Consider the following 12,976-nt stretch of genomic DNA (forward strand, 5'->3'; position numbering starts at 1 on the left):
AATTTAAACTTGAGGTTTGAGAATGTGAATTTTTTTTTTGCGAGAAACTAAAATCGAGTTAATACAAATTTCATTGCCGGGGGTGATGCAATGTTTAGCTTATTAAGCAACGCCAGATGGGCTTAATAATAATAAATAATAAACGCAGGTGAAAAAAAATTATTTTGGGGGAAATATAAATGGATCAAGATGATCTATTTTTATTGTTTCTTATTCTAAACTTTCAATAAAAACAAGCGCATTTAACAGCGAATTAAATAAACAATAAAAGAATAAAAAAGCCGACACAAATTAGCTGTTGCAAAACTTTACTAACACTGCGCGCAATTTCACGGCTTTCTTTGAGATATCACAGGCTTAATTTTCAACGGATAGAAAATTAGCGATTATAAAACATGTATTTATATTTTTTACTTAAATATTTCTTTTATATATTGTTCATCCAGTTGTTTTTTGAAATAGAAAAGTTTTTATACATCAAATCCCTTCTTAAATCACCGTGGCGAACTTCTTCTATGTCATGATGGTGAATTTCTCGTATATTTGGTCACGACGGTGAATTTCTCGTATCTTTATCTTTAAATTCTTTGGCAACTAACCTTGCTTCGTCAAAAGCTTGAATATGCATAAGAATCGAGATTGTTTTTTTTATAAGGATACTAAACAGGAAAAAAAAAATCTATATCACTTGACAACCTTAAGTCTTTTCAAAACAAGATAAATTTGTTATCAGAAGAATCATAAAGCTATTATTAGAACGTGTTTTATAATAAAAATACTTAGCTGTTAATAAAAAAACTTATTTTTAAATGTCTAATAATAATAAGCTGTTTAAAAACAAGCATAAAATTCAATGTTAGGCTTTTTATATTGATTTCGTTTTAAATGTTGTTAACTCGATGAGATTTTAACACGATATATTTACATTTAACACGGCAACATTCGCTTATAACGCGATATTGTTACATTTATCACGATTACATTCGATTATAACACGATATATTTACATTTAAATAAAAAAATCGTATAGAGAATTAAAACTATTTATTTCACACTTACGTAGATCGTTTTTTTTCTTGTTCGTCATTGTATCCAAGAGACGACTTATAAATAATATTAGACAGCGAGACGAGGTACCTTGAAACACTCTGTAATCCGGGAATAATTTGGTCTGATTTTTCAAACCATTCTTTAGGTAAAATACTCACAATCTAAAAGACATATTAATGTTTAGACAAATAGCGATAATAAGTATAAAAAAATGTCAGGTTTTATTTGATTAAATTTGAAATCTGTAAATTTCAAATCGTCGAACAGTACATTTTATGACAACAAAAGTACTTTTACTACCTTAGGCCGAGTTTACATTATCTTAAATCAATTTAATCGCGTGATTTCTTGACACCAAGATTTACAAGTTTGCTTTCAAAGTTTTTGCTATAATTCGGAGTTAGAAACAAAAAGATTTCATGGTTCTATAAACCCATTTAACTTATATTCTCAAACCCAAATTCCTAAATCCATGGCTCCTACTGTCATTATTCTACTTTTAATGAAAATGTATTTCGTTTTTTATATCTGGAGCAAAAACGTTTACGATGTAAAATCTTATATAATACAATATAATCATAAAATATCTTAATTATAAAATAATTAAAATAATTAAATAATTTAAAATTTAATTACAAAAAAAAAAGAAGCTATAAAATTGAATCTTTAAATCAAAATTATTTAAAAATTCAACTCAATTTAAATAAACAACTTTACACAAGTAAGTTTATCTACCTCAGCGGACAAAACTTTATTTACCTCATTTGGCAAAACTTTTAGTCGGGCATGATTTTATTTAATTTAACATTTAAACAAACATCAATATATACAAATAAAAAGAAATATTTACTTGACTCAATTTGAAAAATTAATAAACGTCACTCAAGTAAAGCTTGTTTTCCGATAGCTTTATAAATGTCGTACAACAGTTGCATAGCAACTTTAAGGTGGTTTTACAGGAAATAAATCTATTTTAGTAAAATAACCTAATTTCATTCGTAAACCAGTTTTATAAATTTGATTTAATAAACAAAATTCTAAAAACTAAGTTTTATTTAAACTTTTTTTTAAAAAACGACAATATTGTTAAAAAAAAACACACAAAAAGGTTGATTTTTTTTTCACTTTTTGAAAGATGATTTTTCGAGAGTAGCTAATCAACTTAACTCAATATTTTGCAATATTATTTTCTGACGTAGTAGGTAGAGTGTGAACTAGAATCATAACCAAAAACAAAAACTTTTTTTTTTAGTCCCATCAAATACAAAATTGACTAACTTTTAATTTTACAACTTTTATTTCCAGTGAAACCACCTTAAAATGAAACCACCTTAAAATGGAAACATTTTCTAGAGTAAGACGCTCAACGTTGCACTTCTAATAAAAAAAGAAATTAGGTTATAGTTCCAAAAACCATTAAGTTCTCAATACAGTTTACACCGGTAAAAATCAATTGAAGCATCTAACTAAAGAGGTAGCCTGAATATTTTTTTAATTATTAAAACTCGATATGTTGGATAAAATTTGTATCAAATAAAAAACTTGCTGCATCTGTAGTAACATTATTCAATCTATTATTCTTTGCGGACTGAATTAAACAAGAAAAAAGGAAAAAAACTTTTTTGTCTTTTCTTGGATTTTAATTGCTTTAATATATTGTAAAGTATATATTTATATGAAATACATATATTTACTATATATATTTTCATATAAGTATAATGCAGAAGCTTGATTTTCATCATAAACAACTCAAAAATTTATCAAAAATATGTTTTTTTTAATCCTGAAATTTCCCCACTTAAAAAAAAAATGCAAAAATATAAAAAATCTTTTTTTAATTAGGAACTACTAAACTAATTTAGCAAAAAAAATCTTTAAAAAATTAAAATTGAAAAAGCCCTTAAAAAAACTTTGCTTCCATTTAATGACGCATAGCGCGTCATTAAATGTACACAATTGTACAAAAAAAAATAATTATAATTTGTTGTAAAACAATGGTCTAAATGATGTTTTACAAACACTATACTTTGATAAATCCAACTATAAAAGAATTACATAACAAAACTATACCTTTTCTTACATTTTGTGTGTTAACAAAATTTTAAGTTAAATCGACTAAGAATAGTCATAAGCTAAAACTACTCAACAAGTTTTTTGGTTCAAAAAAGAAATATTGTTATGCTAAAGATAATTTTCATAAATCGAGTAATGCAGTGGTTTCATCACCATGTACTTACAGCACAGTGATTTAAGGTTCTTTATAGTCAAAGAGTTGTGACAGATTTGCAAAGAGTTAGTCCCTGTTTTCCCTGGTTATTAAGATTTTTTTTAAATACCAATGAAAGGCAGTTTATAGTTAATAGACTTACTTAGCTGCATTGTTTAAATATATAATAAAACAAGCCTTTTATTTATTTCATAATGTAATGTTAATACATTATGGTAAATTATTATGTTGGTAATCATTTCGGTTTATTTGTTAGTATTTAAATACAATTACTTATACTGTATAGATGATCTAATTTAGATCTACAGTTACTTATTTTGGATATTACCAAGGTACAATACCAAGGTTGTGACCCAAGAAAGCCACTTATGTAGGGTAAAACTACATACATTTTAGTTACCAAATATGGTAAAATTTAAATCTAACTATTATGACTGAGAAAAAAAAAAGACTTTTTGTTTTTGGAAATAAATCCACATTGTAATAAAAATACAACATTTGAAATTTTTTCATTTTTACAGTATTCAATAATATATTTTGCTTTATTTATATAGAGCCACCATTGCAAAATATTGATTATTAATTTTTTAGCATTATTAAAATAGGTGAACAAAAGAGATTTCAAAATCCCAAATCAAGCTAAATCTTATGATGGTAATAAGAAAATTTTCTGCATGCTGTCTATAAAAAAATGCATGAGGTATCTTACAACAACTCAAGCCAACTTAAGTGCCCTATTTGATTTGTCAAATAGGACACTTAAAGCTAAATCAAAAGAACCTATTGAAGACCAGTAAAAGTTTACAAGAAGGGACAAAAAAGAAGTGTGCTGACCGCCTAACTCTTTTAGGCAAGGGCTTGTCACATCATTGCAACTTTATTTTCTCCTAAGGTTGATACAGTCAGACTTCAGATTTTCTCTTAAGATACAACCTTAAGAGAAAATCTGAAGCTATATGCTACAGATTCTACCTGAAGCTATATGCTACAGATTATCTCTTAAAGAAAATCTGAAGCTATATGCCTTAAGAGAAAATCTGAAGCTATATGCTACAGATGTTAATGTAGCTGAACAAATAGCATCAGATTTGATTGCAAACAAGGATTCAACACATGAAGGAATGATCACAATTTTAAATTTAAATGGTAGATGACCTCTAAAAGTTACACTTTTTTAAAAACTATTTCAATTATTTTAAAGTAACACATTTTGGTAATGTTTTGCTGGAAAAAACATTTTTAATATTATTGGACAATATTTAGTTTCAAGAAAATTAAGTGCCTGAAATGTCAACTGTAGAACTGGTTCAAGTTCAGCCCAACACAGGCTTTCCCAGAAAGCAATTGCTTACATAAAAAAATGCCTAAGAAAGCAGTGTTAAGAAATCCTGGTTGGTCTATCAGAGAACCTTCCAGAAAACTATAACTACATCAAGCAAATTCGGTCATTAATTCAAGCTGATGCTGACTTGTTTCTTGTTGACATGAAATTCTTCAACATTCTATTGGGACTTCAGACTTATGCAAGCATACATCCTTGCACATGGTGCAACATTGACTCAAAAAATCTCTCAAACTGTGGATCTCGTCATACAAATTGGCTCCCTCTTAAAACCTTTTGAAACCTTCTAAGCTTTTGGAAATAATTAAACAGGTCAAAAGGTTTGGAAACATGGTCCATGAGCCTATTTTTTCTGGACCATCTAATCCACTGATTTTGGAACTCATCCCACCAACCAACCAACATGCTTCTTGGCATTGTTAATTGTTTAATCAGAAAAATAAAAGATGTCTGGTCAAAAGCACAATAATGGCCAGCAGCACTTCATATTCAGAAAGAACCATATCATGGAAGTCAATTTGCTGGCAAATAATGTCACAAACTGCTAAAAAATATGGATCAAGTTCACTAAATGGCAGAACAAGATTCAGCATTCCAATTTTTTGATTTCATTGACACATTTGGAAAGTTTTTTTTTCAATATATTCATCTGTCCATTGTCAAACTGCAGCGTCACTCTATGCTATTTTTCATCACATCAAAAATTTCATTGAACAAAAAAAGCTCCACTTGGAGCTTTTTTTGTTAATTTTTGTTCAATGAGGGATTTGTCACCCAGAACATACCTAAAGGCTTTGGAATAGACTTGTTGACTTCAAAACCAAGCATTTGTAGATAATATAGAAGATTAATTTTATAACCTATTTATTAAAATCTAATTAAAGAAAAAGTTATTTTGTAAGTAATTTATGACAATTATTTAAAATACTGCAAAAAGTATAGACTGTCTAAGTTGTTTTATACAAAAGACTAACAATTTTATAAAACTATCATGCATAAAATGTATGTTATGTACTTCCTATTTTAAAAAAGGTTCAAATATTTGAAGTTCTAAAGCTTGAAGTTATTTTGTTTATAATTTCATAAAAAAGATTAACAGTCAACTCAAAAGAAATTAAAAAATTAATTGGAAGAAAAATTGGACTTAAAAATTTCAATACTGTCACTAGTAAACTAATGGTAAATATGTATTCGATTTCTCTCCCAATGAATCTAGTTTCAAAGAAAACCCTGCAATGATGATAGTTATAACCTATAGCAGGTTGGTGTAAATATATTTGTAGTATATTGGAGCAGATTCAAAAGTTACAAACATCAGAAGGTTTAATGAGACTATAAAAAAAATTAAAGATTTTCTCAATAAAAAACACAATTTGGATTTTCTTTCCTCCTGACTCTCTGACATCTTATCTTAGGTTTAGGATGGTTTATGATCCAAAAGGCTATTAAACAGACAAGAGTATATAATATCATTTGTGGACATGACTCGAGAGATGTTTTATGACATGACTCGAGAGAAGGTTTCTGCATGAATAAAACCATCTATTAAATTTATAAGCTTGATTTTTTTGTAGAAACATTAAATAAAATTTATATTTAGAGATTTGATTTATCATTTATTGGAACATAGTATTCTTTTATAAACAGGATTACATTTTATCATGCAATAGAAATTTGTCATTGAAATAGAAAAAAGTCAAACATGCTAGACTATGAAGTAAAATTTATAGAAATATTTATTTATAGCTTAAATAACATATTACGCATAAACAGTACTCTCAGGTGCTTAATACACAAAAGGGAACATTATTTTTAGAAAATCCCCTCCCCCATAGTTTGTTAAGAAACCCTTGCCCCTCTGGTTGAATAATATTTACTTGTTATAAAGCAATAAAACTTTATCTTAAAATTAAAAAAATATATAATATTAAAAGAATCATCATATTATATAATGCTCTAATTTATGTAAATGTCAAATTATGTAATGTTAAAAAATACATCAAGTTTTACAGATTAACTTTAACTTGAAAATTGCATTGTGGCAATATTTCCTTAATTTTAATTTGTAGTTTTTATTTTTTGCTTTATTAAGCTATACCATCTTTAGTTTATTAAAGAACGTTAAAATAACATAGAATAATACATCAAAACACACATTAAAGAGACAACTTTTTCTTATAGAATTTTTTTTTTTACATTCAAACTTTTATTTTCTTCAAAATTAATTAATGAAGCAAGGGTCCTAATAAACTGCAGATGGCCTGAAAAAAAACTTAATGAAAAACTTAGTAAAGAAAAAATTAATAAGTCCCTCTTTGCTTTTTATAGAAGTTTACAATTTTACAATTTCTATTTTCTACCATTTACTAAAAGTTATTGAAATAAAACAACTATATAAAGAATAGGCATAGAAAAATTATTATCGTATCATACAAGCCATGGTAAGTCCATTATTCCACATACTTTTAAATCTATTTTCACATCTTTTGTATATATGTATACAAATATTTTCTCTATCGCTTACTAAAAAATATTGAAGTGAGTATATAAGTATAGAAATGGTTGGTGTGGAATAGACTTACCAAGACCTGTATTTTACGGGTCCAGACAGCTATTTTTATAAATATTATTATAGTTTTTATTATTATTTAAAATAATGAATTTATTTGATAAATCATCAGATGAAACTAGATAAAATAAAGAATTTCTAATTTAAAACATTTAAATTTTATAAAAAAATGATTCTTCAAAGTTTACCCCTAAACAAAAATCAGATTTTATTGTTTTGTACAATACACAAATAGCTTTAGTATCATTTTTTATGGGTTGATTTCTAAATTAAAGCGCATATTTTTCAGACTTCAAGTAATTATTATATTTTTCTTATAACGTTTATAATTTTTAAATTAACTGGTGTTTAAACAAACAACAAATTAAATATGTTAGTTATGGCTGCTATTATTTTTGCAAAAGTAAACTTTTTGTTTTTTCATTAATCTTTGCAATATGATAAATTAACCATTTTATTAAAACAGTGTTTATGGTTTTTAATAAACTAAGAATTTGAAGATCAGAAATATTTCCAGATTTCACACCTTAAAATAGTATTTGATCAGGGCCCCAGCTAAAAATGAAACTTTTTGCAAACCCAGCCCAGGGTATAAATACTGGCATATATTTATATACTTTTAAACTCTTATTTACTTCGAACAAGGTTGCAAGCAACCACTATTATTATGTTTTTTTTTTAATCCATTTATTCAACCAAAAATTGAAAAATTACAAGTTTTTTTATAATTTTACAAAGTTAGGTTAGGCGTCACTCATATAGTTGAAAATTAGTAATTGGAGTGACACCTAAATGAAATAAACAAAAAATAAATAAATAAAAAATAAAAGCAAATTAAATTAACTTAATAATACTAATAATAATAGCGATAAAGCTATAATAAATTAAATAACACAAAAAATGTGAAAAAAACTCAATTAATAATAACAACAAACAAAAATAAAAACAATTAGCAAAACAGCACAAATAAAAACAAACTTTACGCATACGAAAAGGCAAAAAAAAAATCTACAAAATGAAAATGCAAGCATAAAAAACTTCTAAAAAAATAAATTAAAAATAAAAACAATCTTTTTTGTTATTAAGTTATGAGTTATTAGAAAATAGAATATAGGATTAAGGAGCTAGGAAATGGTTAACTGAAGACTTAAAAAGTTTTATAAGTGAGGAAAACATGAAGATGGGTAAGAGTTATGAGGTTATGTTAATGTGTAAGGAAAAAAACTGGATTAACAAAAGTTTTTTTAGCATGAAGAAACAGATACAGTAAAAGGAAGCGACTTGCTGAATAAGAAGCCAAGCAAGAAAAAGTTTTGGCTTATCGAACTAGAGATTAGAGCTCGTTTGAGCATTTACCATGATTCTATTTGTAGAAAAATAAAAAAAAATGCAACCTTATGACAATGGAAGAGCGGCTCAAGCTTGGCAGATAAAGCAGGTCTAATTACATTTACAATGTACTTTTAAACTTTGTCTGAGAATAAGAAGGTTGTTATTCGTCAATATAGGAATGCCAACAATATTACAATATTTGTTTGCAGTAAATAAAAGAGTTTTTTTGTCCTAAAAAATTGTAGATTTCAAGTCCAGACCTAAAATCCGAAAGCCACTGCAAGCTCCAAACTGTTACAGAAGAGAGTCCAGATTAAAAATCAGATGCTTGCTCTAAGCAATCAAAAAGTGAAGACTTTTTGATTGCTTAGTCAAGACAAGAGTATAAAATTGAGTCCTCAGCAATAGAGCCACTTTAGATAAAAAAAATTTATATGAAGATCGCTATTGTAGATAAGAAAATATAAAGGAGCAAAGATAGAACCTTGTGGTGCTCTTAAAGCTACTCAAAATGAAGAAGAGTGTAAGCCTTAAAGAATAACTTTAATACTGCATTAGATATATTTTATGCTAAAAGTACTATTTGTTTTTATACGTCTTAAAATAAATTTATTAGTATTTATGTGTTTCTATTAGAATTTTAATTTATTGTGTTTTTATGTTTTCTTTCGGTGGAATAATAAGTGATTTGTTTAGTTATTTTTATTTTAGTTTGTTTAGCAGATTTACACTTTGTACATTTTTGTATCAAAAAAATATTGGTGCTTTACAAATTTGGGGATGGTTGGGTTTTGGCTATTTGTAGTGAGTCCTTTTTTACTGCAGTATGGAATAGGTGTAAGTCGCGGGGTAAAGCATAAGTGATGATGTTTGTCTGACGGGATAAACTAGTTATAAATGCTGATCCTCATCGAAATGCCAGTAATAATAGACGCAAATTTGAAGAGATGTTAATTACTTTATCACTACACAAATTATGCTTTACACATCAGCGTTAATGTTTTTTTTCCATTATGAGGCCTTACATTGCTCTATGCATATTTTTTATTTTTGTAATCAATTTTTTGTTTTATTAGTTTTGTTTGATGATATATTTTTTGTATATCTTTGTTCATATTAGTGTTTATATAACAATTTATTGTTATTATTATTATTAGTACTGTTTAGGTGCATTGTTTGTCTTATTTATTTTTAAATATTCCTCTATTAATCTTTATTTTTGTCTTGACAACTGCCAAAAAATGCTTTGTTTGAAAAATAATTCTTCATTCTAATGTACTTCATTTCTTCTCTCAGGCGTTCACTGCTCGTGTGTGACCATTTGGCAAATTTTACATGCCAAAGTTTTTAATAAATTACCCAATGTTTTTTTTTATCCAAATTATCTAATTTACTTAGTAAATATACTAGTTAGAAAGAAGTGATTTAATCATCTTAAAAACTTTATATAAAGAAACTAATAATAGAGTGAAGACTAATCGTAGGATAGTTGGAGGGGTCAAAATGTTTTCTAGAGTTTTTAAAACTTGGGTTCACTTATTTAGCACTTTTTAACAGTTTAGCAAAAATTTAAGAGAGTTCTGGAGAGCACTTTTTTAAGACTATGGTGGAGCTGGAATGACATATAAAATATGATCATTAGATTTAAGAGTCAAGTTAGAGGAAAAGTTCTTTACAAATAACTCTGCCCTATTCTAGGGACATAATAAAATCAGACCCATGAATAAGAGATTAAATTTTAGACTTACTTTAGTTAATGACACTGTTGAAGACTTTCCAAAAGACTCTAAAATCTAACATCTGAGATAAGATACAAAATTAAGTAAACTGAGAATAACAGAGCTTAACATCAAACAGGAACTTTATAGAATGGCTTCTTGCTATAATAAACAAACATTTGTTCTTGAAAGAGATGTTTTTGTAAAAAAGATAAAAAAATGATTATGGTTTAATAAAGTAACTGCTCAAGATAGTGAAAGATGTGGAATAGAATGAGGCTTTACTTTACTTTACTTAAAACTTATGAGAAGGAATAAAAGCTTCCCAACTTTTATTCCAGAGGGAATTATAAGCTTCCAAGATGCGCATTTATGGATATATAATATGGATATATATGTATATAAACATATACATTTCCTAATTATTTAGATGCCGGCATACAATACCCTTACATATTTATATAAACTTTAGTATTTATATGGTGCAGTATTTGCTGAATGAGATGATCAGATGGATGAGTGGTATGACTCTAACAAGACAAATAAAGAAGGCATAATCTTAGATTTATAATTTTGTTTATATTAGAGAAACAGCATAAAAGGAAAAGATTAAAACTTGATGACGAAGATGATGATAATGATGCATATGAAAGAGGAAGGCTAAAGCTTGATGATTATGATAATGATGATAATGATGATGGTGATGATAATTTTGATTATGATGATCATGTTGATCATGATGTTTATATATGCATATATATACAAAATATAACACGAACTTTGAATTAAAAAAAAATACTTTAGGATGTATAAATGTTTATATAGCAACGAACACAAATCTAGCCCAGAACCTGGCTATATTTTATCAAACCCAACCCCAGTCGTTTATTACCTTGAAATAGATCATGTTTATATTTTGTTTTTGAAATTGAAAAGTTTTGAAAATGGTGAAGTTTGAGCCTGTTTTAAAAAACCTTTGTTACCTTTTAAATAAAATAATTTGTTAATACATAGAGGATATCGCTGTTAGTAAGCAACTGGGGTTGATATTTGACCAGGGCCGGGTTTGATAAAATATAGCTGGGGTTGGGGCAGGGGCCAGTGTAACCGGGGCTGCATAAAAATTTATACATTTTAAAGTACATTTTTTAATTCAAAATTCATGTTATATTTTTTATATATATGCATATATAAACATCGTTATGATTAACGTGATCATCATGATCATCATTACCATCATCATCATAACCATCATCTGATCATCTTCACTTTCGGCAAATACCACACCATATAAATACTAAAGTTTATACAAATATGTAAGGATATCGTATGCCAACATCTAAATTAGCAAACATATATGTTTATATCCATAATATGTATGCATAAAGCGCATCATCAGAAGCTTTTATTTGTTTTGGAATAAAAGTTTGAAAGCTTTTATGCGTTCTCTTCAATTTTAAGTCAAGACTCATTCTACTCTACATTTTTCACCATCTTGAGCAGTTGCTTTATTATTAGTAACTTTAATTAATAGTAACTTTAATTATTTTTTACATCTTTTTTACAAGAACATTTCTCATAAAAACAAATGTCCTTTTATTATTCTAAGAAGCCAATGAAAAAAGGTCATGTCTGATGTTAAACTCTGTTATTTTCAGTTTACTAAATCTTGTATCTTATCTCAGATGTTAGGCTTTAGAGACTTTTGATTAGTCTCCAACAGTGTTATCAACTAAAGTATGTCTAACATTTAATTTCTAATTCATGGGTCTGATTTTTTTACTTCTTCCCAGAATAAAGCAGAGTTATTTGCAAAGGAATCTTACTCTAATTTGACTCTTAAATATAATGGCCATACTCTTCCTGCCAGTTAAACAGATTAACCCATTGTTAAACATTCAAATCACTCTGGCTTCCAATGTGAAAGTTAATTCTCAATTAAATACTTCAACAGTTTGTGCTCCAGACAAGATTTCCATCATAGTCTTAAAAAAGTGTTCTCCAGAACTTTCTTCAATTTTTGTTAAATTTTTAAAAAGTGATAAACATATGGTTCCAATTTTTCAAAACTCTAGAAAACACTTTGACCTCTCCAACTATCCTATGAATAGTCTTCACTATGTTATTAGACTTTTTATATAAAGGTTTTGAGATTAATTAATTTATTTCTAACTGTAGTATTAAATATATTCTTGAAGGCCTACACTCTTCTTTATTTCAAGTAAGTTTAAGGGTACCACAAGGTTCTATCTTTGCTTCTGTATTGTTTTTTATTTACAAAATCAATCTTTATGAAAATTTTACATCTAGAGTGGCTCTATTTTTGATTGCTTAGAACAAGCAGCCGATTTTTAATCTGCCAGTTCTCTTCTGTAACAGCCTAAGGCTTGCAGTGGCTTATGGATTTAAATTCTGGACTTGAAATTCAGAATTTTTATTAGAAAAAAAACTCATTTATTTACTGCAAAAAAATATTGTAATAATGTTGGAATTCCTATATTGATGAATAACAGCCCTTTTACGATAGACAAAGCACATTGTAAATGCAATTAAACCTGCTTTATCTGCCAAGTTTAAGCCACTCTCCAATTGTTGTAAGGTTACATTTCTTTCTTTTTTCAATGCTCAAACGAGCTATCTCTATTATAATAAACTAAAACTCTATTACAATAAACTAAAACTCATTTTTATTTGGCTTCTTATTCAACAAGTTGTATCATTTTACTGTAACTGTCCCT

General features: G+C 27.3%; 1 protein-coding gene across 1 annotated transcript in view; it reads right to left on the bottom strand.

Moving 5' to 3' along the window:
* Positions 1-389: 389 nt before the first annotated feature.
* The window catches only part of LOC100202870 (PAX3- and PAX7-binding protein 1), a 59,902-nt gene continuing 47,315 nt past the window's right edge, over positions 390-12,976 (bottom strand). The window contains exons 10-11 of the mRNA XM_065792553.1: positions 1,060-1,211; positions 390-659 (exon numbers count right to left, since the gene is read on the bottom strand). Coding sequence (XP_065648625.1) covers positions 548-659; positions 1,060-1,211 — 264 coding nt within the window. The 3' untranslated portion in view covers positions 390-547. The remainder of the gene's footprint in view (positions 660-1,059; positions 1,212-12,976) is intronic.

The sequence above is a fragment of the Hydra vulgaris genome, chromosome 03 (assembly GCF_038396675.1).
Source record: "Hydra vulgaris chromosome 03, alternate assembly HydraT2T_AEP".
Taxonomy (NCBI): Eukaryota; Metazoa; Cnidaria; class Hydrozoa; order Anthoathecata; family Hydridae; genus Hydra; species Hydra vulgaris.